Here is a 24,248-nt window from a genome sequence, read left to right as displayed (position 1 = left end):
GAATAGTTATACTACATGTTGACTCACAGAGGTCAGGGTGGAGAGGTTAACTGTGTTGAATAGTTATACTACATGTTGACTCACAGAGGTCAGGGTGGAGAGGTTAACTGTGTTGAATAGTTATTCTACATGTTGACTCACAGAGGTCAGGATGGAGAGGTTAACTGTGTTGAATACTTATACTACATGTTGACTTCCAGAGGTCAGGGTGGAGAGGTTAACTGTGTTGAATAGTTATACTACATGTTGTTTGCTTAGCACATGGGGATGTGTGACACTTCCTCCTCGGCCTGAAGTGTCCCCACCTGCACCAGGGAATAGATAGCTTTCACGTGGCACCGACTGTTAAGACACTTCAGGAGGGCGGTCAAGTCTGCTAGCAAAGCGAAGGTCCTGAGTTTGCGCCAGGTTTGGGCTGAATTGGGAGGAAGTCGTACTCGCTAAGCAAGCAGTGTGACGTCCTTTACAAATCTGGAGATTTGCAAAATAAGTAGCAAAGCCCACGAGCTGGGTCATGTTCATTAAGGCATGTAACAAACAACATCTTCAAAAATGTATTTGCCTGGACAGAGACAGTGATGGAATAGAATGCCTGGAGAGATCAGCAATGGGTTAGAATGTCTGGACAGAGGTACTGATGGACTAGAATGTCTGGACAGAGGTAGTGATGGACTAGAATGTCTGGACAGAGGTAGTGATGGACTAGAATGTCTGGACAGAGGTACTGATGGGATAGCTAGATGGGTCTCTGGACAGAGGTACTGATGGGATAGCTAGATGGGTCTCTGGACAGAGGTACTGATGGGGTAGCTAGATGGGTTTCTGGACAGAGGTACTGATGGGGTAGCTAGATGGGTCTCTGGACAGAGGTACTGATGGGGTAGCTAGATGGGTCTCTGGACAGAGGTACTGATGGGGTAGCTAGATGGGTCTCTGGACAGAGGTACTGATGGGGTAGCTAGATGGGTCTCTGGACAGAGGTGGTGATATAGGATAAAGATACAGGATAAACGACAGGAATAAATATTGCATCATTTATGTTAGTAGAGACCTTGACGATTAGGAATAATGTAAATAAATAGCTAAAACGTAAATAAGCTAAAAGGCTAAACAAATTTGTAATACCTTTCTCAACCAGGGGGTTCATAATAATAGCCTTCAGAAAGTATTCCTACCCCTTGACTTGTTACACATTTTACAGCCTGAATCATTTGATTGTCACCCATCGACACACAATATCCCATTATCAAATCAAATCGCATTGTATTTGTCACATGTGCTGAATACAACAGTGAAATGCTGACTTACAAGCCCTTAACCAACAATGCAGTTTTAAGAAAAATAAGTGTTAAGTAAAAAACAGATAAGTAAAAAAATAAATAATAATAAAAGTAACAAATAATTAAACAGCAGCAGTAAAAACTGGAAGAGAACAGTTGGCTACATCTTCTAGGCTAGGTCTTTCAAGCTGCACCAGTTCTGGGATTCTCTCTCATTAGGTCTGAGCAGTAAGAGGATCCCACCGTACACCGGAATTGGAGAGCGCTCACAGAAATATTGGAAAAATGCTGACGTGAGCCAAGGCGCTAGGTTGCCTCAGCCAAACACCTGTCTGTGCTGATAGAACCGCTTGGCGAGCATGGACCCAGTCGTTTACCTCCCAAGGCTCAGCCAAACACCTGTCTGTGCTGATAGAACCGCTCGGCGAGCACGGACCCAGTCGTATACCTCCCAAGGCCCAGCCAAACACCTGTCTGTGCTGATAGAACCGCTGGGCGAGCACGGACCCAGTCGTTTACAGCACCTTTAGAATGTATTGGATCAAGAGTTACTATCTGATCCTCCCAAGGCCCAGCCAAAATACCTCAAATATGAACAATGACAGTATTCTAACTTGTATAACCCCCCCCCCCCCTCCCCTGCCTCCAGGGCCTGTCATAAAGTCTGCATGGTGAGAATGTTCTCTCACCCCAAAAACACTCCAAGTAAATATCTTCCATCTAATAACAGTGGCATGGGTGCCAGAATTAGAATGTGTGTCAATGTCAGCCCGTTCACATTAAACAGACGTAAGATATGGAATGTAAATTTGTGTCCCTCCGTTGCGTAGGATGTGTTCTGTTACATTACAAATGGAATAATGGGTGTGGTTACTTAATACGTGCCTTCAGAAAGTATTCATACCCCTTGACTTATTTCACATTTTGTTTTGTTACAGCCTGGATATTTATTTTTGCCAACCATCTACAAACAATATCCCATAATGACAAAGTGAAAACATGTTTTTTTAGAAATATTTGCTCATTTATTAATTTTTAATTAATTATTATTAATTATTAATTAATTAACATTTATAATTTACATCAGTATTCACACCCCTGAGTCAAATACATGTTAGAATGACATTTGGCGGTTAGTCTTTTCAAAATTCTTCAAGCTCCATAAAATTGGTTGTTGATCATTTGTAGACAACCGTTTTCAAGTCTTGCCATAGATTTTTCAAGCGGATTTGAGTCAAAACTGTAACTCAGGAACATTCACTGTCTTCTTGGTAAGTAACTCCAGTGCTTAGCTCCATTCATGTATGTTATATCCTCAAAAACTCCCCAGTCCTTAACGATTAAAGCATACCCATAACATGATGCAGGCACCACCATGCTTGAAAATAGGGAGAGTGGTACTCAGTAATGTGTTGTATTGGATTTGCACCAAACATAACACTGTATTCAGGACAAAAAGTGAATTGCTTTGCCACATTTGTTGCAGTATTACTTTAGTGCCTTGTTGCAAACAGGATGCATGTTTTGGAATATTTTTATTCTATACAGGCTGCCTTCTTTTCACTCTGTCAATGAAGTTAGTATTGTGGATTAACTACAATGTTGTTTATCCATCCTCAGTTTTCTCCTACCACAGTCATTAAACTCTGTAACTGTTTTTAAGTTACCATTGGGTGCATTGTGAAATCCCTGAGCGGTTTCTTCCTCTCCAGCAACTGAGTTAGGAAGGACACCTGTTTCTTGACCTCTCAAATGGTGCAAATGGCACCGCATCTCAGTGAGCATGGTTCAAATCCAGGCTGCATCACATCTGGCTGTGATTGGGAGTCCCATAGGGCAGTGCACAATTGGCCCAGCGTCGTATAGGTTTGGCCGGGGTATGCTGTCATTGTAAATAAGAATTTGTTCCAAACTGACTTGCATAGTTAAATTTAAAATATAAATATATTTGTAGTGACTAGGTTCTATTGATGCACCATCCAACGTGTAATTAATACGTGACTTTTGGCGTTGCAAGTGCAATGCTCTACAGACTGAGCCGCATAGGACTAAGTGGTTTGGATAAAAGTGTTTGCTAAATTGCTTATATTATTGTATACCGTATTGCGTTTTTCTTCCCACTTAAAACTACAACTCCCATGGGTCCCGCACTAGAGGAGGTTAAACAAAAAAGTCCATATGAATTTTTCAGACAGATTTGGTCTATTCTACAAGGAACATGTAGTTGTCTATCTGTTATTAATCCATGTAGCTACGACTGACCTCTAGTGGAAATGTACTTCTGTACCCGTTTCCTCGATGTTTATGTAATACTTTTTTGGCCCACTGGAGGGCAGTTGCTGATGGATAACCTCTCTCTCGTTCATGGGGCGCTCTTGAACCGGATGTGTGCGCATGTCGTTGTCATATGAATTCATGGTTCACGTTGTTTCACATTGCCGTGGCTGCATTTCTAGCTACAACATGGGATTTTGTGAACGACAAGTGACAGTGTGATGACTGTATATCAAGTTTAGTGTGAACAACAGTGTAGAAAATAACAGTTTATGTCCGGGATCTTATCCTAGATCTGTATTTCTGCCGGAGGTTGGCGGGGGCGAACAGAAGTCACGATGGTGAAAGAGCAGTTTAGAGAGACTGATGTGGCCAAAAAAATGTAAGTTTGTCCAGCTAGCTAGATGCTAGCCATTAGCAATTAATATTTCCCCCAGCCCTCTAGCTATGAGTATTGTTCGTAAATATTTGCCTAAAGTAGCTTGCAATTTGTCACGTGCTTGCTTTTCATAGCTAAGTTAAGATAGCTTTTTGCAATTGCATCATTGATTTGAACAGGGTCAGCAATGCTGGAAACACGTTTTAGAAAGCTAGCTAGCTAAACAAACAGTCCTACCACATCACATCCCCACCTGGCTAAGGTGGCAGGATATCGAACTCGTGTTGCCATGACCACTGGCACTCTTGCTGAGTACATGGTAAAGCATGACGTGTAGCAGGGAATCTGCATTCCAACCAACTACCAAGTAGCCTCAAGTAGACACCCAGCAAGGCAATGCTGACCATGCTTTACAAATGACTCTCAATTGACCCCTAAACTATAGCTTGTTATCATTGGCAGTTCTTGCTTGGGTAGGACCTATTTGCTAGTTGACTTAGTAGCCAGTGTTTAATTTAACCCCTATGCTGAGTTGGCTATCTATTCCATTTATGTCAACAGAAGCCACATCTGTTTTGGGATGAAGTCGGCTGAACAGATGAGACAGCAGGCTCATATCCAAGTGGTCAGTAAGAACCTGTACAGCCAGGACACCAGCCATACTCCTCTACCATACGGAGTACTGGATCATCGCATGGTAGGGCTGACACGTGTATACACACACACACACATACAGACATACACACACACATGCACATACACATACACATACACACACACACACATACACACACCACCCTATTGAGTAGTGGATCATCACATGGTAGGGCTGACACGTGTGTACACACACACACATACACACACCACCCTATTGAGTAGTGGATCATCACATGGTAGGGCTGACACTTGTGTACACACACACACAGGTAGTAACCAAGAAACAGTGTTAAACAAATCAAAATATAGTTTAGATTTTTGAAGTTCTTCAAAGTAGCCACCCTTTGCCCTTGATGACAGCTTTGCAAACTCTTGGCCTTCTCTATTGGTGGTTGTGACCCAACTGTCATGTTATATTCCAGGGCACCAGTGAGAAGGATCGTCCTTGTGAGACGTGTGGGAAGAACCTGGCTGACTGTCTGGGACACTATGGGTATCTGGACCTGGAGATGCCCTGTTTTCATGTGGGCTATTTCAAAGCCACCATTGGAATCCTACAGGCAAGTTCACTATGACAGTAACTGCCAAAATAAAGGAAACACTTGAGTAAATGAGGGATACAAGTAGGATGTATAGAAAGCAGGTGCTTCCAACACAGGTGTGGTATCCTGAGTTAATTAAGCAATTACCATCCCATCATGCTTAGGGTCATGTATAAGAATGCTCAGTTGCCCATTATTTTGGCTACCATGGCTAGAAGAAGAGATCTCAGTGACCTTGAAAGAGGGGACTCAGGCCTCCCGGGTGGCGCAGTGGTTAAGGGCGCTGTACTGCAGCGCCAGCTGTGCCATCAGAGTCCCTGGGTTCGCGCCCAGGCTCTGTCGTAACCGGCCGCGACCGGGAGGTCCGTGGGGCGACGCACAATTGGCCTAGCGTCGCCCGGGTTAGGGAGGGCTTGGTCGGTAGGGGTGTCCTTGTCTCATCGCGCACCAGCGACTCCTGTGGCGGGCTGGGCGCAGTGTGCGCTAACCAAGGTGGCCAGGTGCACCGGCGCATTGGTGCGGCTGGCTTCCGGGTTGGATGCGTGCTGTGTTAAGAAGCAGTGCGGCTTGGTTGGGTTGTGTATCGGAGGACGCATGACTTTCAACCTTCGTCTCTCCGGAGCCTGTACGGGAGTTGTAGCGATGAGACAAGATAGTAGCTACTACAACAATTGGATACCACGAAATTGGGGAGAAAAAGGGGTAAAATTAAAAAAAAGAAAAGAAAGAGGGGAAGGAGGTTTAAAGGGATAAATATATACAAATATACACTTATGAGCGGCACCTGGGACAGCGTATTCCTCCACCATCAACAAAACACAGAATGATGGAATTTCTCGTAGAAAGGTGTCGCATCCCTCTAATAGAGTTCCAGAATCTATGCTGAGGGGAAAGCTGTTCTGGGCGGCTCGTTGTTGCCCAACGCCCACTTTATGTTGATGTTTCCTTTATTTTGGCAGTTATTTGTATATATTTATCTTCTCTCTTCTCTCTTCTCTTCTCTTCTCTTTGCTACAATGTAGCAAACTAAATATGACATTACTGTACTGCACACCGAGGAGCCTACATTACAACCTTGATCATCAAATCATTAAATCATCAGTTATTTCTTTGACTCTTGCTATGGGATTGTTGTTGAAGCTGGCCCATTAGAACATCATGTGATTGTTGTTCAAGCTGGCCCATTATGACATCATGTTATTGTTGTTCAAATTGGCCCATTATGACATCATATTATTGTTGTTCAAATTGTTCCATAATGACATCATGTTATTGTTGTTCAAATTGTTCCATTATGACATCATGTTATTGTTGTTCAAATTGTTCCATTATGACATCATGTGATTGTTGTCCCTCCAGATGATCTGTAAGACGTGTTCTCACATCATGCTGACCAAAGAGGAGAAACTACAGTTTATGGATGTGTTGAAGAGGCCAGGCCTAGCGTACCTCCAGAAACGAGGAATGAAGAAGAAGATATCCGACAAATGCCGCAAAAGGACGATGTGTCTCAATTGCTCCACGTTAAATGGTAGGGTATCAACAATAGCTTAGTCTTTGACTGTTTACGGTTCAATTTTGACATTTGGGCCAAAATACATATGAAGTTATATTTGAATTGAGTTGAATTGAGTTGAAAGCAAAGCCCAAGTGGTGGTTGGTGTGACTGATAATGTCTTTGTTCTTGCCATTTAACAGGACCAGTGAAGAAGTGTGGCTTGCTGAAGATCCTCCACGAGAAATACAAGACAACCAAGAAAGTGGTGGACACTGTAGTATCAGACTTTCTCAACTCATTCGATATCGCAATAGAACACAACAAGGAAGTGGAGGGCTTGCTTAACAGGGCTCAGGTGAGTCACGTTGAAGGCAACTAGGGCTTGCTTAACGGGGCTCAGGTGAGTCACGTTTGAAGGCAACTAGGGCTTGCTTAACGGGGCTCAGGTGAGTCACGTTGAAGGCAACTAGGGCTTGCTCAACAGGGCTCAGGTGAGTCACGTTGAAGGCAACTAGGGCTTGCTTAACAGGGCTCAGGTGAGTCACGTTGAAGGCAACTAGGGCTTGCTTAATAGGGCTCAGGTGAGTCACGTTGAAGGCAACTAGGGCTTGCTCAACAGGGCTCAGGTGAGTCACGTTGAAGGAAACTATGGCAACTTTTAACAGTTTACATGTCTACTTTGTAGAGGTCATATGAGGTAAATGGTTTGTTTTGTATGTTTTTCACTTAGCAGTGACTTACAGTAACAGAGTTCATACAGGGTTAGTATATGGGAAGCTTGTCGGAATTGAACAAACAGAACCTGGTATTACTAGAGTCACACTCCTTACCAACTGGGTCACACTGGTTTTAAATGCTGACCGATCATGTCTTTCACCCCGACGCAGAACCTGGTATTACTAGAGTCACACTCTCCTTACCAACTGGGTCACACTGGTTTTAAATGCTGACCGATCATGTCTTTCACCCCGACGGAGAACCTGAGTCCTCTAGGTGGTGCTGAACCTCTTCAAGATATGTCTGTCTGAATCTGGGAAACTGGCCCTTATGGTTGTAAATGCTGACTGACCTTCATGTCCTGTGGTTTCCAGGAGAACCTGAGTCCTCTAGTGGTACTGAACCTCTTCAGGAGGATACCAGCGGAGGACATTCCCCTGCTCCTGATGAACCCTGAGGCAGGTAAGCCTGCAGACCTCATCCTCACCCGCCTGCTGGTACCCCCGCTCTGCATCCGCCCCTCTGTCATCTCAGACCTCAAGTCAGGCACTAATGAGGATGACCTCACCATGAAGCTCACAGAGATCATCTTCCTCAATGACGTCATCAAGAAGGTGAGTACATTACATTTACATCAAATATATACATTTTTTTCGTATGATGTCATAGAGAAGGTGGGCGTCATGGGATTGGGAGAGTAGCAGGAAGTGTCAATGAATTTGTGATTAATTGTTTTATTAATCGGCCCGGGAGTTTTTCCATGAACTGACCAGGAAAACCTCTGTGGCCCCAGTAGGCTATTACTAACTAGTTGGTCAGCTGAGGAAAACCTCTGGGCCCCCCAGTAGGCTATTACTAACTAGTTGGTCAGCTAAGGAAAACCTCTGGGCCCCAGTAGGCTATTACTAACTAGTTGGTCAGCTCAGGAAAACCTCTGGGCCCCAGTAGGCTATTACTAACTAGTTAGTCAGCTAAGGAAAACCTCTGGGCCCCAGTAGGCTATTACTAACTAGTTGGTCAGCTAAGGAAAACCTCTGGGCCCCAGTAGGCTATTACTAACTAGTTGGTCAGCTCAGGAAAACCTCCTGTGCCTTTTTATGAAAGCAATAACACAAGACAAAAAAAAGTTATAATTTCCAATTCACATTAGACAATAAGGTGGTTTGATGTTGATGTTATTGTTGTTGTCTAATGAATGTTGAGTGATGAATGAGTTGTTCTGTCCGCCTCCCATGCCGTCCCACAGCACCGTATGTCAGGGGCCAAGACCCAGATGATCATGGAGGACTGGGACTTCCTCCAGCTGCAATGTGCTCTCTACATCAACAGTGAGCTCTCTGGCATCCCCCTCAACATGGCCCCTAAGAAGTGGACCAGAGGCTTCGTTCAGAGACTCAAGGGCAAACAAGGTCTCGCTCATATAAATGTTGATTTTTAATTCTAACTTTTTAATAGTTACCTGTTGTCTATTCTGATTTCTAGTTCTGTGGTCACTCTCACCATCGTATTTATTGATAGTTGACACTGAATTCATTTCAATGTCATGCCTTTTGTCATAAACAATGTAGTTTATTTACACAGCTGAGTCAGAAACAGAAAGTATCCTAGTTGATTGTGGAGCCATTTAATTACAAACTATAGTTATTCTCCACTGCTGCCTTTGGAGACACTCGGTTATTGATGGTTCGTGGTGTCTCTCTCTCAGGGCGATTCCGTGGAAACCTCTCGGGGAAGAGAGTGGATTTCTCTGGGAGAACGGTCATCTCTCCAGACCCCAACCTGCGGATTGATGAGGTGGCTGTCCCTGTGCACGTAGCCAAAATCCTGACCTACCCAGAGAAGGTAAGATTCTTATTGGCCACACTTTAACTACAACTTTTATAAAGGCTTTATAATAATTAGGGCTTTCCACGTTAACACTTTTTAATGCTGTTAATTTCTTTGACGCTTTTAATTGCTTCTCCATTTCTTTACCCCGGAACCTTTTTAAGCGCACGTGTTTCAGTAGGGACCCTTATAAGCGCAACACACAACACGCTCTGTGCTGTGTACCTGTCAGTGAGCACACGGTCTCAGTAGCGCTTGTCTGTCTCTATTGTAGTGTGCCGTGCGCACAGCTTTGAGCAACAGTTTTGATGGAAACCGTACAGATACTTCTACCGTAAACACATTCTCAGGCATTTCTTTAGATGACAGCAAAAAAACATTCATTTGTACAGAAGTAACAAACTAATTATGCTAACGTTAGCTAGCTAGCTAGCCATAATATTGTTTACAATGCCATGGCTGAATGGCTCTTGATTCAACTAACTTCCCACAATGATTTTAATCAGAACAGGACATCTATTCCATGTGACTACTGTTTCTGTTGTAGTCCTCAGGTCAAAAAGACTTAATGATCCCAGTTCTAGTAGCAGCAACATGTGACTACTGTTTCTGTTGTAGTCCTCAGGTCAAAAAGACTTAATGATCCCAGTTCTAGTAGCAGCAACATGTGACTACTGTTTCTGTTGTAGTCCTCAGGTCAAAAAGACTTAATGAATCCCAGTTCTAGTAGCAGCAACATGTGACTACTGTTTCTGTTGTAGTCCTCAGGTCAAAAAGACTTAATGAATCCCAGTTCTAGTAGCAGCAACATGTGACTAGGTCATGATGAAGAACATGGATCAGTTAAGCTTCAATGTTATTGATAAGAAGGATTAGGCCTCCTGGGATCATGAATAGCTGTTACAGAGTCTTTGGTGTTGTTTATGGTTAAAATGCCTTTACAGCGTTTTTAATCCACACTATTTTGGGTTTAATAGTAACTCAAATGTTCTGCTCTCATTCATATATCTTTATGTACATATTCTTTATCCCTTTACACTTGTGTGTATAAGGTAGTAGTTTTGGAATTGTTAGGTTAGATTACTCGTTGGTTAGTGCTGCATTGTCGGAACTAGAAGCACAAGCATTTCGCTACACTCGCATTAACATCTGCTAACCATGTGTATGTGACAAATACATTTGATTTGATTTTGATTTTTAATTAAACATTTGTTGAAAGTCCGAATTGGAGCAAACTCTATAATGGCATTGAATCGCAATTTAACTAATTCCGTTAACTCTATTTAATTATTTTAATCGGTTGACTTCCTTAATAAGAATACATGAATTGTTTATAAGCACTACATAGATGCTTCACAAATCAGGATGGATCACAAGGCAGGTTGAGTGCCTTTTCCAGCTGTCTTTACCATTGAGAAGTAACCTGCACAGTGTCTTCACTGTCCCCTGTTGTATGACCTGCGACCTCTTAACCTGTTGTGCACCAAGGTGAACAAGGCCAACTTGGAGATGCTGAGGAAGCTGGTGCGGAGTGGTCCAGAGGTCCACCCTGGAGCCAACTTCATCCAGCAACGACACACGCAGATGAAGAGGTCAGGACAGTTCTATTGGACATGTTTAGTCAGTTTTAAAAGCATGAGCTGACCCACACCCTTAAAATGTTGAAGAAGGCACTACGTCCCAAAACGTTGGTGAGGTTTTACCCATTCAGTTATTAGAAGAATATATAGAGTATCTATCTTTCTTTTTATACATTTTTAGTTAATATAAAGGGATACTTTTTGTCTTGAGACCCTTTATCTACTTCCTCAGTCAGATGAACTCGTTGGTGCCAGTTTAATGTCTCTGTTTACTGGGACACCAGTTCATCTGACTCTGGGGAAGTAGATTAAAGGGCCTCATTGTCCCGAAGTATACCCTTTTAATAGATGCTCTTATCCAGTGTCAACTAAACTGAGCTAAAACAACCACATTATCACAATCATTTGGTTGTTGGTTGGGTCTGCCATCCTTTTGGTTACGGGCCTACCACTAAACTGAAACTGTGGTTACGGTCCTACCACTAAACTGAAACTGTGGTTACGGTCCTACCACTAAACTGAAACTGTGGTTATAGGCCTACCACTAAACTGAAACTGTGGTTACGGTCCTACCACTAAACTGAAACTGTGCTTAAAAGGCCTACCACTAAACTGAAACTGTGGTTACGGTCCTACCACTAAACTGAAACTGTGCTTAAAAGGCCTACCACTAAACTGAAACTGTGGTTACAGGCCTACCACTAAACTGAAACTGTGGTTACGGTCCTACCACTAAACTGAAACTGTGCTTAAAAGGCCTACCACTAAACTGAAACTGTGGTTACAGGCCTACCACTAAACTGAAACTGTGGTTACGGGCCTACCACTAAACTGAAACTGTGGTTACGGGCCTACCACTAAACTGAAACTGTGGTTACGGTCCTACCACTAAACTGAAACTGTGGTTACGGGCCTACCACTAAACTGAAACTGTGGTTACAGGCCTACCACTAAACTGAAACTGTGGTTACAGGCCTACCACTAAACTGAAACTGTGGTTACGGGCCTACCACTAAACTGAAACTGTGGTTACGGTCCTACCACTAAACTAAACTGTGGTTACGGTCCTACCACTAAACTGAAACTGTGGTTACAGGGCTACCACTAAACTAAACTGTGGTTACTGGCCTACCATTAAACTAAACTGTGGTTACGGTCCTACCACTAAACTAAACTGTGGTTACGGTCCTACCACTCATACACCACTTTGTATGAAACCACATGTTTAGGTGTATGTTCCAAGAGTATTCCCTGGGTGTCTGTCTTCAGGTTTCTGAAGTACGGGAACCGAGAGAAGATGGCCCAGGAGCTGAGGTTTGGAGACGTGGTGGAGAGACACATGATCGATGGAGACATCGTCCTCTTCAACCGACAGCCCTCTCTACACAAACTCAGCATCATGGCTCATATTGTGAGTGCTCGCTCTCTCTCTCTCCACATCATACACCCGTCCTTCACTTTGGCTCTGTCTGGAAACTGTTAGGTTAATCACCGTGCTGACTCCATGTCAACGTGTAGGCAGGAAGAGAACCTCCCGGTTAGAAGTTGGGGATTTTGTGTGATGTATCTTGGGGATGTCTGTTTTAGAGCTGCCTTGTCGTGTAGCTGTGAGCTGCCTTGTCGTGTAGCTGTGAGCTGCCTTGTCGTGTAGCTGTGAGCTGCCTTGTCGTGTAGCTGTGAGCTGCCTTGTCGTGTAGCTGTGAGATGCCTTGTCGTGTAGCTGTGAGCTGCCTTGTCGTGTAGCTGTGAGCTGCCTTGTCGTGTAGTTGTTACTGTTTTAGAGCTGCCTTGTCGTGTAGTTGTTACTGTTTTAGAGCTGCCTTGTCGTGTAGTTGTTACTGTTTTAGAGCTGCCTTGTCATGTAGTTGTTACTGTTGTAGAGCTGCCTTGTAGCTGTTACTGTTGTAGAGCTGCCTTGTAGCTGTTACTGTTTTAGAGCTGCCTTGTCGTGTAGCTGTTACTGTTTTAGAGCTGCCTTGTCGTGTAGCTGTTACTGTTTTAGAGCTGCCTTGTCGTGTAGTTTTTACTGTTTTAGAGCTGCCTTGTAGTGTAGTTGTTACTGTTTTAGAGCTGCCTTGTCGTGTAGTTGTTATTGTTTTAGAGCTGCCTTGTCGTGTAGTTGTTACTGTTTTAGAGCTGCCTTGTCCTGTAGCTGTTACTGTTTTAGAGCTGCCTTGTAGCTGTTACTGTTTTAGAGCTGCCTTGTCGTGTAGTTGTTACTGTTTTAGAGCTGCCTTGTCGTGTAGTTGTTACTGTTTTAGAGCTGCCTTGTCGTGTAGTTGTTACTGTTTTAGAGCTGCCTTGTCGTGTAGTTGTTATTGTTTTAGAGCTGCCTTGTCGTGTAGTTGTTACTGTTTTAGAGCTGCCTTGTCGTGTAGTTGTTACTGTTTTAGAGCTGCCTTGTCGTGTAGTTGATACTGTTTTAGAGCTGCCTTGTCGTGTAGTTGTTACTGTTTTAGAGCTGCCTTGTCGTGTAGTTGTTATTGTTTTAGAGCTGCCTTGTCGTGTAGTTGTTACTGTTTTAGAGCTGCCTTGTCGTGTAGTTGTTATTGTTTTAGAGCTGCCTTGTCGTGTAGTTGTTATTGTTTTAGAGCTGCCTTGTCGTGTAGTTGTTACTGTTTTAGAGCTGCCTTGTCGTGTAGTTGTTACTGTTTTAGAGCTGCCTTGTCGTGTAGTTGTTACTGTTTTAGAGCTGCCTTGTCGTGTAGTTGTTACTGTTTTAGAGCTGCCTTGTCGTGTAGTTGTTACTGTTTTAGAGCTGCCTTGTCGTGTAGTTGTTACTGTTTTAGAGCTGCCTTGTCGTGTAGTTGTTACTGTTTTAGAGCTGCCTTGTCGTGTAGTTGTTACTGTTTTAGAGCTGCCTTGTCGTGTAGCTGTTACTGTTTTAGAGCTGCCTTGTCGTGTAGCTGTTACTGTTTTAGAGCTGCCTTGTCGTGTAGTTGTTACTGTTTTAGAGCTGCCTTGTCGTGTAGTTGTTACTGTTTTAGAGCTGCCTTGTCGTGTAGTTGTTACTGTTTTAGAGCTGCCTTGTCGTGTAGTTGTTATTGTTTTAGAGCTGCCTTGTCGTGTAGTTGTTACTGTTTTAGAGCTGCCTTGTCGTGTAGTTGTTACTGTTTTAGAGCTGCCTTGTCGTGTAGTTGATACTGTTTTAGAGCTGCCTTGTCGTGTAGTTGTTACTGTTTTAGAGCTGCCTTGTCGTGTAGTTGTTATTGTTTTAGAGCTGCCTTGTCGTGTAGTTGTTACTGTTTTAGAGCTGCCTTGTCGTGTAGTTGTTACTGTTTTAGAGCTGCCTTGTCGTGTAGCTGTTACTGTTTTGGAGCTGCCTTGTCGTGTAGTTGTTATTGTTTTAGAGCTGCCTTGTCGTGTAGTTGTTACTGTTTTAGAGCTGCCTTGTCGTGTAGTTGTTATTGTTTTAGAGCTGCCTTGTCGTGTAGTTGTTACTGTTGTAGAGCTGCCTTGTCGTGTAGTTGTTATTGTTTTAGAGCTGCCTTGTCGTGTAGTTGTTATTGTTTTAGAGCTGCCTTGTCGTGTAGTTGTTACTGTTTTAGAGCTGCCTTGTCGTGTAGTTGATACTGTTTTAGAGCTGCCTTGTCGTGTAGTTGTTACTGTTTTAGAGCTGCCTTGTCGTGTAGTTGTTATTGTTTTAGAGCTGCCTTGTCGTGTAGTTGTTACTGTTTTAGAGCTGCCTTGTCGTGTAGTTGTTATTGTTTTAGAGCTGCCTTGTCGTGTAGTTGTTACTGTTGTAGAGCTGCCTTGTCGTGTAGTTGTTATTGTTTTAGAGCTGCCTTGTCGTGTAGTTGTTATTGTTTTAGAGCTGCCTTGTCGTGTAGTTGTTACTGTTTTAGAGCTGCCTTGTCGTGTAGTTGTTACTGTTTTAGAGCTGCCTTGTCGTGTAGTTGTTACTGTTTTAGAGCTGCCTTGTCGTGTAGTTGTTACTGTTTTAGAGCTGCCTTGTCGTGTAGTTGTTACTGTTTTAGAGCTGCCTTGTCGTGTAGTTGTTACTGTTTTAGAGCTGCCTTGTCGTGTAGTTGTTACTGTTTTAGAGCTGCCTTGTCGTGTAGTTGTTACTGTTTTAGAGCTGCCTTGTCGTGTAGCTGTTACTGTTTTAGAGCTGCCTTGTCGTGTAGCTGTTACTGTTTTAGAGCTGCCTTGTCGTGTAGTTGTTACTGTTTTAGAGCTGCCTTGTCGTGTAGTTGTTACTGTTTTAGAGCTGCCTTGTCGTGTAGTTGTTACTGTTTTAGAGCTGCCTTGTCGTGTAGTCGTTACTGTTTTGAATGTATCATGATAGGTTTATTTCAGGCAGATCTCAATGATATCATTATTGTATTCATCTTTGTCTGTCCTAAGGCCAAAGTGAAGCCTCACAGAACGTTCCGGTTTAACGAGTGTGTGTGCACGCCGTACAACGCTGACTTTGACGGGGACGAGATGAACCTTCACCTTCCCCAGACAGAGGAGGCCAAGGCTGAAGCCCTGGTGCTGATGGGGGTTAGTGTCACCTGCCCTGATTCGCCTTTAGACTCCTGCAGCAGCACACTTCACACCCTCACACCCCGACACACCCTCACACCCCTACACACCTCAGACCCCTACACACCTCAGACCCCTACACACCTCAGACCCCAACACACCTCACACCCCTACACACCTCAGACCCCTACACACCTCAGACCCCTACACACCTCACACCCCGACACACCTCACACCCCGACACACCTCACACCCCTACACACCTCACACCCCGACACACCTCACACCCCGACACACCTCACACCCCGACACACCTCACACCCCGACACACCTCACACTCCGACACACCTCACACCCCTACACACCTCACACACCTCACACCCCTACACACCCCCTGTCACTCAGTCTTTGAAATCCCAGATTTTTAAACTAAAACCTGTACAGCCGAGGTTCTACTCTCACACTGACCTATACTTGTCTCATGTCTCTTTCCCTCCAGACCAAAGCCAACCTGGTGACCCCCAGGAACGGAGAGCCTCTGATTGCTGCTATTCAAGACTTTCTGACAGGTCAGCCGTTGTGTTACAGCAATGAGCCAATCATTGTTTGTCGCAGCAGGGCCTGACAGCCAATCAAATGAGCCTTTTGACGTCTGTATTAGTGAGCGTCTCAAACTGCTCGTTGTCAGGTGGAGAAAAGAAACAAGGTTTTGCCCTGGTGATCATGTGATCAACATGATGGAAGATGTCTCTATGACGCGCTCCGATCTGTTTGCATTGCATTTGACAGATGTGTCACGGCTCATCTCGTCATAACGATGTCATCTTCGTTATACAGCTGCTTGGCTTGTTTTTTTATCCAGATTGGGACACTTACCTCTTGTTAAGTCAACACCTTGATGGGGCTCTTCATACTGACCTTATTATCCACTATGGTTTGACATTTTGAAACTGAATTCAGGAAGATGAGCTTATGTCAAATTATTAATATTTTTTAAAACATTTTCTGAAAAAGTACAGCCCCAGAGCTTTGAAATGGTCTGTTATGAAACATGGGAAAGTTATGCTTCTCTGACGTTTGATAAATGTGTTCTCCCAATATGGAGATTTTTATTTTTATTATTTTTAATGAGCATGGCCTTATTTCTATTTCAGCATATTGGATGACTGTCGTTCATATTCCATTCACCCAGCTCTATGTAACATCCATAGGTTTAGGTTACTGTCATTCACCCAGCTCTCTGTAACATCCATAGGTTTAGGTTACTGTCATTCACCCAGCTCTATGTAACATCCATAGGTTTAGGTTACTGTCATTCACCCAGCTCTATGTAACATCCATAGGTTTAGGTTACTGTCATTCACCCAGCTCTATGTAACATCCATAGGTTTAGGTTACTGTCATTCACCCAGCTCTATGTAACATCCATAGGTTTAGGTTACTGTCATTCACCCAGCTCTATGTAACATCCATAGGTTTAGGTTACTGTCATTCACCCAGCTCTATGTAACATCCATAGGTTAAGGTTACTGTCATTAACCCAGCTCTATGTAACATCCATAGGTTTAGGTTACTGTCATTAACCCAGCTCTATGTAACATCCATAGGTTTAGGTTACTGTCATTAACCCAGCTCTATGTAACATCCATAGGTTTAGGTTACTGTCATTCACCCAGCTCTATGTAACATCCATAGGTTTAGGTTACTGTCATTCACCCAGCTCTATGTAACATCCATAGGTTTAGGTTACTGTCATTCATATTCCATTCACCCAGCTCTATGTAACATCCATAGGTTTAGGTTACTGTCATTCACCCAGCTCTATGTAACATCCATAGGTTTAGGTTACTGTCGTTCATATTCCATTAACCCAGCTCTATGTAACATCCATAGGTTTAGGTTACTGTCATTCACCCAGCTCTATGTAACATCCATAGGTTTAGGTTACTGTCATTCACCCAGCTCTCTGTAACATGCATAGGTTTAGGTTACTGTCATTCACCCAGCTCTATGTAACATCCATAGGTTTAGGTTACTGTCGTTCACCCAGCTCTATGCAACATCCATAGGTTTAGGTTACTGTCATTCACCCAGCTCTATGTAACATCCATAGGTTTAGGTTACTGTCATTCACCCAGCTCTATGTAACATCCATAGGTTTAGGTTACTGTCATTCACCCAGCTCTATGTAACATCCATAGGTTTAGGTTACTGTCATTCACCCAGCTCTATGTAACATCCATAGGTTTAGGTTACTGTCATTAACCCAGCTCTATGTAACATCCATAGGTTTAGGTTACTGTCATTCATATTCTATTCACCCAGCTCTATGTAACATCCATAGGTTTAGGTTACTGTCATTCACCCAGCTCTATGTAACATCCATAGGTTTAGGTTACTGTCATTCATATTCTATTCACCCAGCTCTATGTAACATCCATAGGTTTAGGTTACTGTCATTAACCCAGCTCTATGTAACATCCATAGGTTTAGGCTACTGTTGTTCATATTCCATTCACCCAGTTCAATGTAACAGTGACAGGTTTAGGCTACTACACTACACTCACATTTTCCCTGTACCCTTCATGAGGTTGCTACAACCTGGCCTGAGAATGAAAGTTCACAACGTAGGTGCGCACGTTGAGAGAAATTAGACTGATCAAGGTGACGGACATTCAATAACGCCTTGCACCCTCTTGCCTGCATCTAGCTGACCTAGGGTGTAATCATTAGTCCAACCGTTGCAAATGAGAGTTTCTATTGGACAAATTAAATTATGTTTATCATTTTTCGTTCCGCTTGCTTCCGTTTTAAGAATTGGTTTTCAACAGAATCAACCGAATGAATACACGCCAGATCACACGCTCTATCACAGTTCACTTTCATAGCCGCCACATACAAACAGCATGAACATTTTGCCCGTTGTATAATTCCTTCTTGCATCTACACGCTCTCCTCCTCCTCACCTTTTCCCTTCCCTTCAACACATCAGCTGTCTGTGACCAGGGGGAAAAAAACCTTTCCAAGCCAAACCTTCATATCGTAGCCGCTAACCGCTACACACAGCCTACATCGTTGTCACCATATTAGCTAACGATGTTAGTAAATGTCATAGTCAACATTGCTACTAGAACTAACGTGTTAGTAATCCCTCTAAAGTCATGCAGTACAGTCAGCAAGCAGTTTAGCAGTTACACCGATGGGCCCCAGTAGCAATACATTAATAAAGCAAAAGCTTACCTTGACTTGGAAGAGTTCCAGTGTTGAACTGTCATAGCCAGCTAGCTAACATAGCATCCCTCTCTGTTTGAGTAGGCTAAACTAGCTAGCTGCATTCGCTTGCTAAGTGAAAGTTAAAAAAAAAACTTTAAAAAAATAAACTAAATATAGCTGTCTAGCTCTCTCTCACTCTCTCTCTGTTGCTTCTCCTTCATGAACTAAATTAATTTGTTCAAAACTGTTCAACTTTCTTTTCTTTCTCTCTCTTTGAATCACCACATTTTATACACTGCAGTGCTAGCTAGCTGTAGGTTATCCTTTCAGTACTAGATTCATTCTCTGATCCTTTGATTGGGTGAACAACATTTTCAGTTCTTACTGCGTAAGTTCTAATAGGTTAAATGACATCCTCCGGAAGTTGTCATAATTACTGTGTAATTCTATGGAAGGGCGTGAGAACCATGAGACTCTTAGGTTTTCTATTGAAGTCAATGTACCCAGAGGAGGACAGAAACTAGCTGTCCTCCGGCTACACCATGGTGCTACCCTACAGAGTGCTGTTGAAGTTACTGACAGACCTTCATCACAAAACAGTGTATTTTAATCAATTATTTGGTGACGTGAATATATTTAGTATAGTTTAATCTAAAAATATTCACTATTTGAGACTCCTCTACTCTCTATTATCCCCCCTCCATTATCAGCCAATCATGGAGCTCATCTTTCTCCCTATAGAGCTCAGTGCTTTCTCTTTGGCTAAACTAGGCTCTTAATTATTAACAGATTCCAGACAAGTTTGTAATTAAGTCATATGAAAGTTCACATGTTCAAGAAAGCTTTTCTGCAACAAAAAAGATATATATATATATTTTGTTTTTTGTTTTTTTTACGTCTGTACTGTGAAGTAGGAAATGGCGTCCAAATGCCTACGATCCTGAATCCGGTCACATTTTGTAGCAAAGTCACAATGTCATCTTTTGTATTTATCATATTTGGAGAAAGTGTAGCCTAATATTTCTTAGGCTATTTCTTAGGAGCACAATAGCTGTATGTTTCACACTCCACATGTCAACACCCTACTCTCCTCCTCTCTCGTCTTTCTTCACAGGAGCCTACCTGTTGACCCTGAAGGACACATTCTTCGATAGGTCTAAAGCTTGCCAGATAGTGGCCTCTATCCTGGTGGGGGTGGATGAGAGGATCAAGATAGCTCTCCCACACCCTGCCATACTCAAGGTACGGTACGGCTCTCCTCGGTTGGTTGAAATGAATGATGGGACTGTTTATTGGATTTTGGGCTGACATCTGTTGTTCTCTGTCGTGGGGGGGGGATCTATAAAGTCATTGGGAGTCGTACAGAGTGACTTTCTTTAGTAGTTAAATATCAGTGGTCTGCAACTCGTCAATCATTTGGGTGTTGGTCTTTTTGTTTTCTGTTGTTAGCCCATGACTCTGTTGTCTGTTGTTAGCCCATGACCCCGTTGTCTGTTGTTAGCCCATGACTCTGTGGACAGGGAAGCAGATATTTGGGCTGATCCTGAAGCCCAGTAAGGCCTGTCCAGTCAAGGCCAACCTGAGGACCAAGGGAAAACAGTACAGTGGGAAAGGAGAGGACCTCTGCAGCAACGACTCCTGTGAGTTCCTCCCCATGCCTCTCTAGTGTCTTCATTCATAAAATACATGTCATCTGATTCAATTATTCAGCAGCAACGACTCCTGTGAGTTCCTCCCCATGCCTCTCTAGTGTCTTCATTCATAAAATACATGTCATCTGATTCAATTATTCAGCAGCAACGACTCCTGTGAGTTCCTCCCCATGCCTCTCTAGTGTCTTCATTCATAAAATACATGTCATCTGATTCAATTATTCAGCAGCAACGACTCCTGTGAGTTCCTCCCCATGCCTCTCTAGTGTCTTCATTCATAAAATACATGTCATCTGATTCAATTATTCAGCAGCAACGACTCCTGTGAGTTCCTCCCCAAGCCTCTCTAGTGTCTTCATCCTTAAAATACATGTCATCTGATTCAATTATTCAGCAGCAACGACTCCTGTGAGTTCCTCCCCAAGCCTCTCTAGTGTCTTCATCCTTAAAATACATGTCATCTGATTCAATTATTCAGCAGCAACGACTCCTGTGAGTTCCTCCCCATGCCTCTCTAGTGTCTTCATTCATAAAATACATGTCATCTGATTCAATTATTCAGCAGCAACGACTCCTGTGAGTTCCTCCCCATGCCTCTCTAGTGTCTTCATTCATAAAATACATGTCATCTGATTCAATTATTCAGCAGCAACGACTCCTGTGAGTTCCTCCCCAAGCCTCTCTAGTGTCTTCATCCTTAAAATACATGTCATCTGATTCAATTATTCAGCAGCAACGACTCCTGTGAGTTCCTCCCCAAGCCTCTCTAGTGTCTTCATCCTTAAAATACATGTCATCTGATTCAATTATTCAGCAGCAACGACTCCTGTGAGTTCCTCCCCATGCCTCTCTAGTGTCTTCATTCATAAAATACATGTCATCTGATTCAATTATTCAGCAGCAACGACTCCTGTGAGTTCCTCCCCAAGCCTCTCTAGTGTCTTCATCCTTAAAATACATGTCATCTGATTCAATTATTCAGCAGCAACGACTCCTGTGAGTTCCTCCCCAAGCCTCTCTAGTGTCTTCATCCTTAAAATACATGTCATCTGATTCAATTATTCAGCAGCAACGACTCCTGTGAGTTCCTCCCCATGCCTCTCTAGTGTCTTCATCCTTAAAATACATGTCATCTGATTCAATTATTCAGCAGCAACGACTCCTGTGAGTTCCTCCCCAAGCCTCTCTAGTGTCTTCATCCTTAAAATACATGTCATCTGATTCAATTATTCAGCAGCAACGACTCCTGTGAGTTCCTCCCCATGCCTCTCTAGTGTCTTCATCCTTAAAATACATGTCATCTGATTCAATTATTCAGCAGCAACGACTCCTGTGAGTTCCTCCCCAAGCCTCTCTAGTGTCTTCATCCTTAAAATACATGTCATCTGATTCAATTATTCAGCAGCAACGACTCCTGTGAGTTCCTCCCCATGCCTCTCTAGTGTCTTCATTCATAAAATACATGTCATCTGATTCAATTATTCAGCAGCAACGACTCCTGTGAGTTCCTCCCCAAGCCTCTCTAGTGTCTTCATCCTTAAAATACATGTCATCTGATTCAATTATTCAGCAGCAACGACTCCTGTGAGTTCCTCCCCAAGCCTCTCTAGTGTCTTCATCCTTAAAATACATGTCATCTGATTCAATTATTCAGCAGCAACGACTCCTGTGAGTTCCTCCCCAAGCCTCTCTAGTGTCTTCATCCTTAAAATACATGTCATCTGATTCAATTATTCAGCAGCAACGACTCCTGTGAGTTCCTCCCCAAGCCTCTCTAGTGTCTTCATCCTTAAAATACATGTCATCTGATTCAATTATTCAGCAGCAACGACTCCTGTGAGTTCCTCCCCAAGCCTCTCTAGTGTCTTCATCCTTAAAATACATGTCATCTGATTCAATTATTCAGCAGCAACGACTCCTGTGAGTTCCTCCCCATGCCTCTCTAGTGTCTTCATTCATAAAATACATGTCATCTGATTCAATTATTCAGCAGCAACGACTCCTGTGAGTTCCTCCCCAAGCCTCTCTAGTGTCTTCATCCTTAAAATACATGTCATCTGATTCAATTATTCAGCAGCAACGACTCCTGTGAGTTCCTCCCCATGCCTCTCTAGTGTCTTCATCCTTAAAATACATGTCATCTGATTCAATTATTCAGCAGCAACGACTCCTGTGAGTTCCTCCCCATAACTCTCTAGTGTCTTCATTCATAAAATACATGTCATCTGATTCAATTATTCAGCAGCAACGACTCCTGTGAGTTCCTCCCCATGCCTCTCTAGTGTCTTCATTCATAAAATACATGTCATCTGATTCAATTATTCAGCAGCAACGACTCCTGTGAGTTCCTCCCCAAGCCTCTCTAGTGTCTTCATTCATAAAATACATGTCATCTGATTCAATTATTCAGCAGCAACGACTCCTGTGAGTTCCTCCCCAAGCCTCTCTAGTGTCTTCATCCTTAAAATACATGTCATCTGATTCAATTATTCAGCAGCAACGACTCCTGTGAGTTCCTCCCCATGCCTCTCTAGTGTCTTCATCCTTAAAATACATGTCATCTGATTCAATTATTCAGCAGCAACGACTCCTGTGAGTTCCTCCCCAAGCCTCTCTAGTGTCTTCATCCTTAAAATACATGTCATCTGATTCAATTATTCAGCAGCAACGACTCCTGTGAGTTCCTCCCCAAGCCTCTCTAGTGTCTTCATTCATAAAATACATGTCATCTGATTCAATTATTCAGCAGCAACGACTCCTGTGAGTTCCTCCCCAAGCCTCTCTAGTGTCTTCATTCATAAAATACATGTCATCTGATTCAATTATTCAGCAGCAACGACTCCTGTGAGTTCCTCCCCAAGCCTCTCTAGTGTCTTCATCCTTAAAATACATGTCATCTGATTCAATTATTCAGCAGCAACGACTCCTGTGAGTTCCTCCCCAAGCCTCTCTAGTGTCTTCATTCATAAAATACATGTCATCTGATTCAATTATTCAGCAGCAACGACTCCTGTGAGTTCCTCCCCAAGCCTCTCTAGTGTCTTCATCCTTAAAATACATGTCATCTGATTCAATTATTCAGCAGCAACGACTCCTGTGAGTTCCTCCCCAAGCCTCTCTAGTGTCTTCATCCTTAAAATACATGTCATCTGATTCAATTATTCAGCAGCAACGACTCCTGTGAGTTCCTCCCCAAGCCTCTCTAGTGTCTTCATCCTTAAAATACATGTCATCTGATTCAATTATTCAGCAGCAACGACTCCTGTGAGTTCCTCCCCAAGCCTCTCTAGTGTCTTCATCCTTAAAATACATGTCATCTGATTCAATTATTCAGCAGCAACGACTCCTGTGAGTTCCTCCCCAAGCCTCTCTAGTGTCTTCATTCATAAAATACATGTCATCTGATTCAATTATTCAGCAGCAACGACTCCTGTGAGTTCCTCCCCATGCCTCTCTAGTGTCTTCATTCATAAAATACATGTCATCTGATTCAATTATTCAGCAGCAACGACTCCTGTGAGTTCCTCCCCATGCCTCTCTAGTGTCTTCATTCATAAAATACATGTCATCTGATTCAATTATTCAGCAGCAACGACTCCTGTGAGTTCCTCCCCAAGCCTCTCTAGTGTCTTCATCCTTAAAATACATGTCATCTGATTCAATTATTCAGCAGCAACGACTCCTGTGAGTTCCTCCCCAAGCTTCTCTAGTGTCTTCATCCTTAAAATACATGTCATCTGATTCAATTATTCAGCAGCAACGACTCCTGTGAGTTCCTCCCCAAGCCTCTCTAGTGTCTTCATTCATAAAATACATGTCATCTGATTCAATTATTCAGCAGCAACGACTCCTGTGAGTTCCTCCCCATGCCTCTCTAGTGTCTTCATTCATAAAATACATGTCATCTGATTCAATTATTCAGCAGCAACGACTCCTGTGAGTTCCTCCCCAAGCCTCTCTAGTGTCTTCATTCATAAAATACATGTCATCTGATTCAATTATTCTGCAGCAACGACTCCTGTGAGTTCCTCCCCATGCCTCTCTAGTGTCTTCATTCATAAAATACATGTCATCTGATTCAATTATTCAGCAGCAACGACTCCTGTGAGTTCCTCCCCATGCCTCTCTAGTGTCTTCATTCATAAAATACATGTCATCT

General features: G+C 43.1%; 1 protein-coding gene across 2 annotated transcripts in view; it reads left to right on the top strand.

Annotated features, from left to right (window-relative positions):
- The first annotated feature begins 3,429 nt into the window (after positions 1 to 3,429).
- LOC110531748 (polymerase (RNA) III (DNA directed) polypeptide A) overlaps positions 3,430 to 24,248 on the top strand; it is a 68,610-nt gene continuing 47,791 nt past the window's right edge. Inside the window, exons 1-14 of one of the 2 annotated variants that reach the window (XM_090228793.1) lie at positions 3,430 to 3,936; positions 4,495 to 4,630; positions 5,013 to 5,150; positions 6,492 to 6,663; positions 6,831 to 6,985; positions 7,722 to 7,961; positions 8,594 to 8,756; positions 9,053 to 9,189; positions 10,663 to 10,766; positions 12,024 to 12,165; positions 15,102 to 15,242; positions 15,724 to 15,793; positions 19,552 to 19,679; positions 19,939 to 20,077. In XM_090228793.1, the coding sequence (XP_090084919.1) occupies positions 3,893 to 3,936; positions 4,495 to 4,630; positions 5,013 to 5,150; positions 6,492 to 6,663; positions 6,831 to 6,985; positions 7,722 to 7,961; positions 8,594 to 8,756; positions 9,053 to 9,189; positions 10,663 to 10,766; positions 12,024 to 12,165; positions 15,102 to 15,242; positions 15,724 to 15,793; positions 19,552 to 19,679; positions 19,939 to 20,077 (1,909 nt within the window). In that variant the 5' untranslated portion in view covers positions 3,430 to 3,892. The remainder of the gene's footprint in view (positions 3,937 to 4,494; positions 4,631 to 5,012; positions 5,151 to 6,491; positions 6,664 to 6,830; positions 6,986 to 7,721; positions 7,962 to 8,593; positions 8,757 to 9,052; positions 9,190 to 10,662; positions 10,767 to 12,023; positions 12,166 to 15,101; positions 15,243 to 15,723; positions 15,794 to 19,551; positions 19,680 to 19,938; positions 20,078 to 24,248) is intronic. The other variant, XM_090228792.1, reaches the window with a different exon arrangement.

Source organism: Oncorhynchus mykiss, unplaced genomic scaffold (assembly GCF_057628025.1).
Source record: "Oncorhynchus mykiss isolate SJ-2025 unplaced genomic scaffold, ASM5762802v1 scaffold101, whole genome shotgun sequence".
Taxonomy (NCBI): domain Eukaryota; kingdom Metazoa; phylum Chordata; class Actinopteri; order Salmoniformes; family Salmonidae; genus Oncorhynchus; species Oncorhynchus mykiss.
This window is presented reverse-complemented; position numbering and strand designations above follow the sequence as displayed.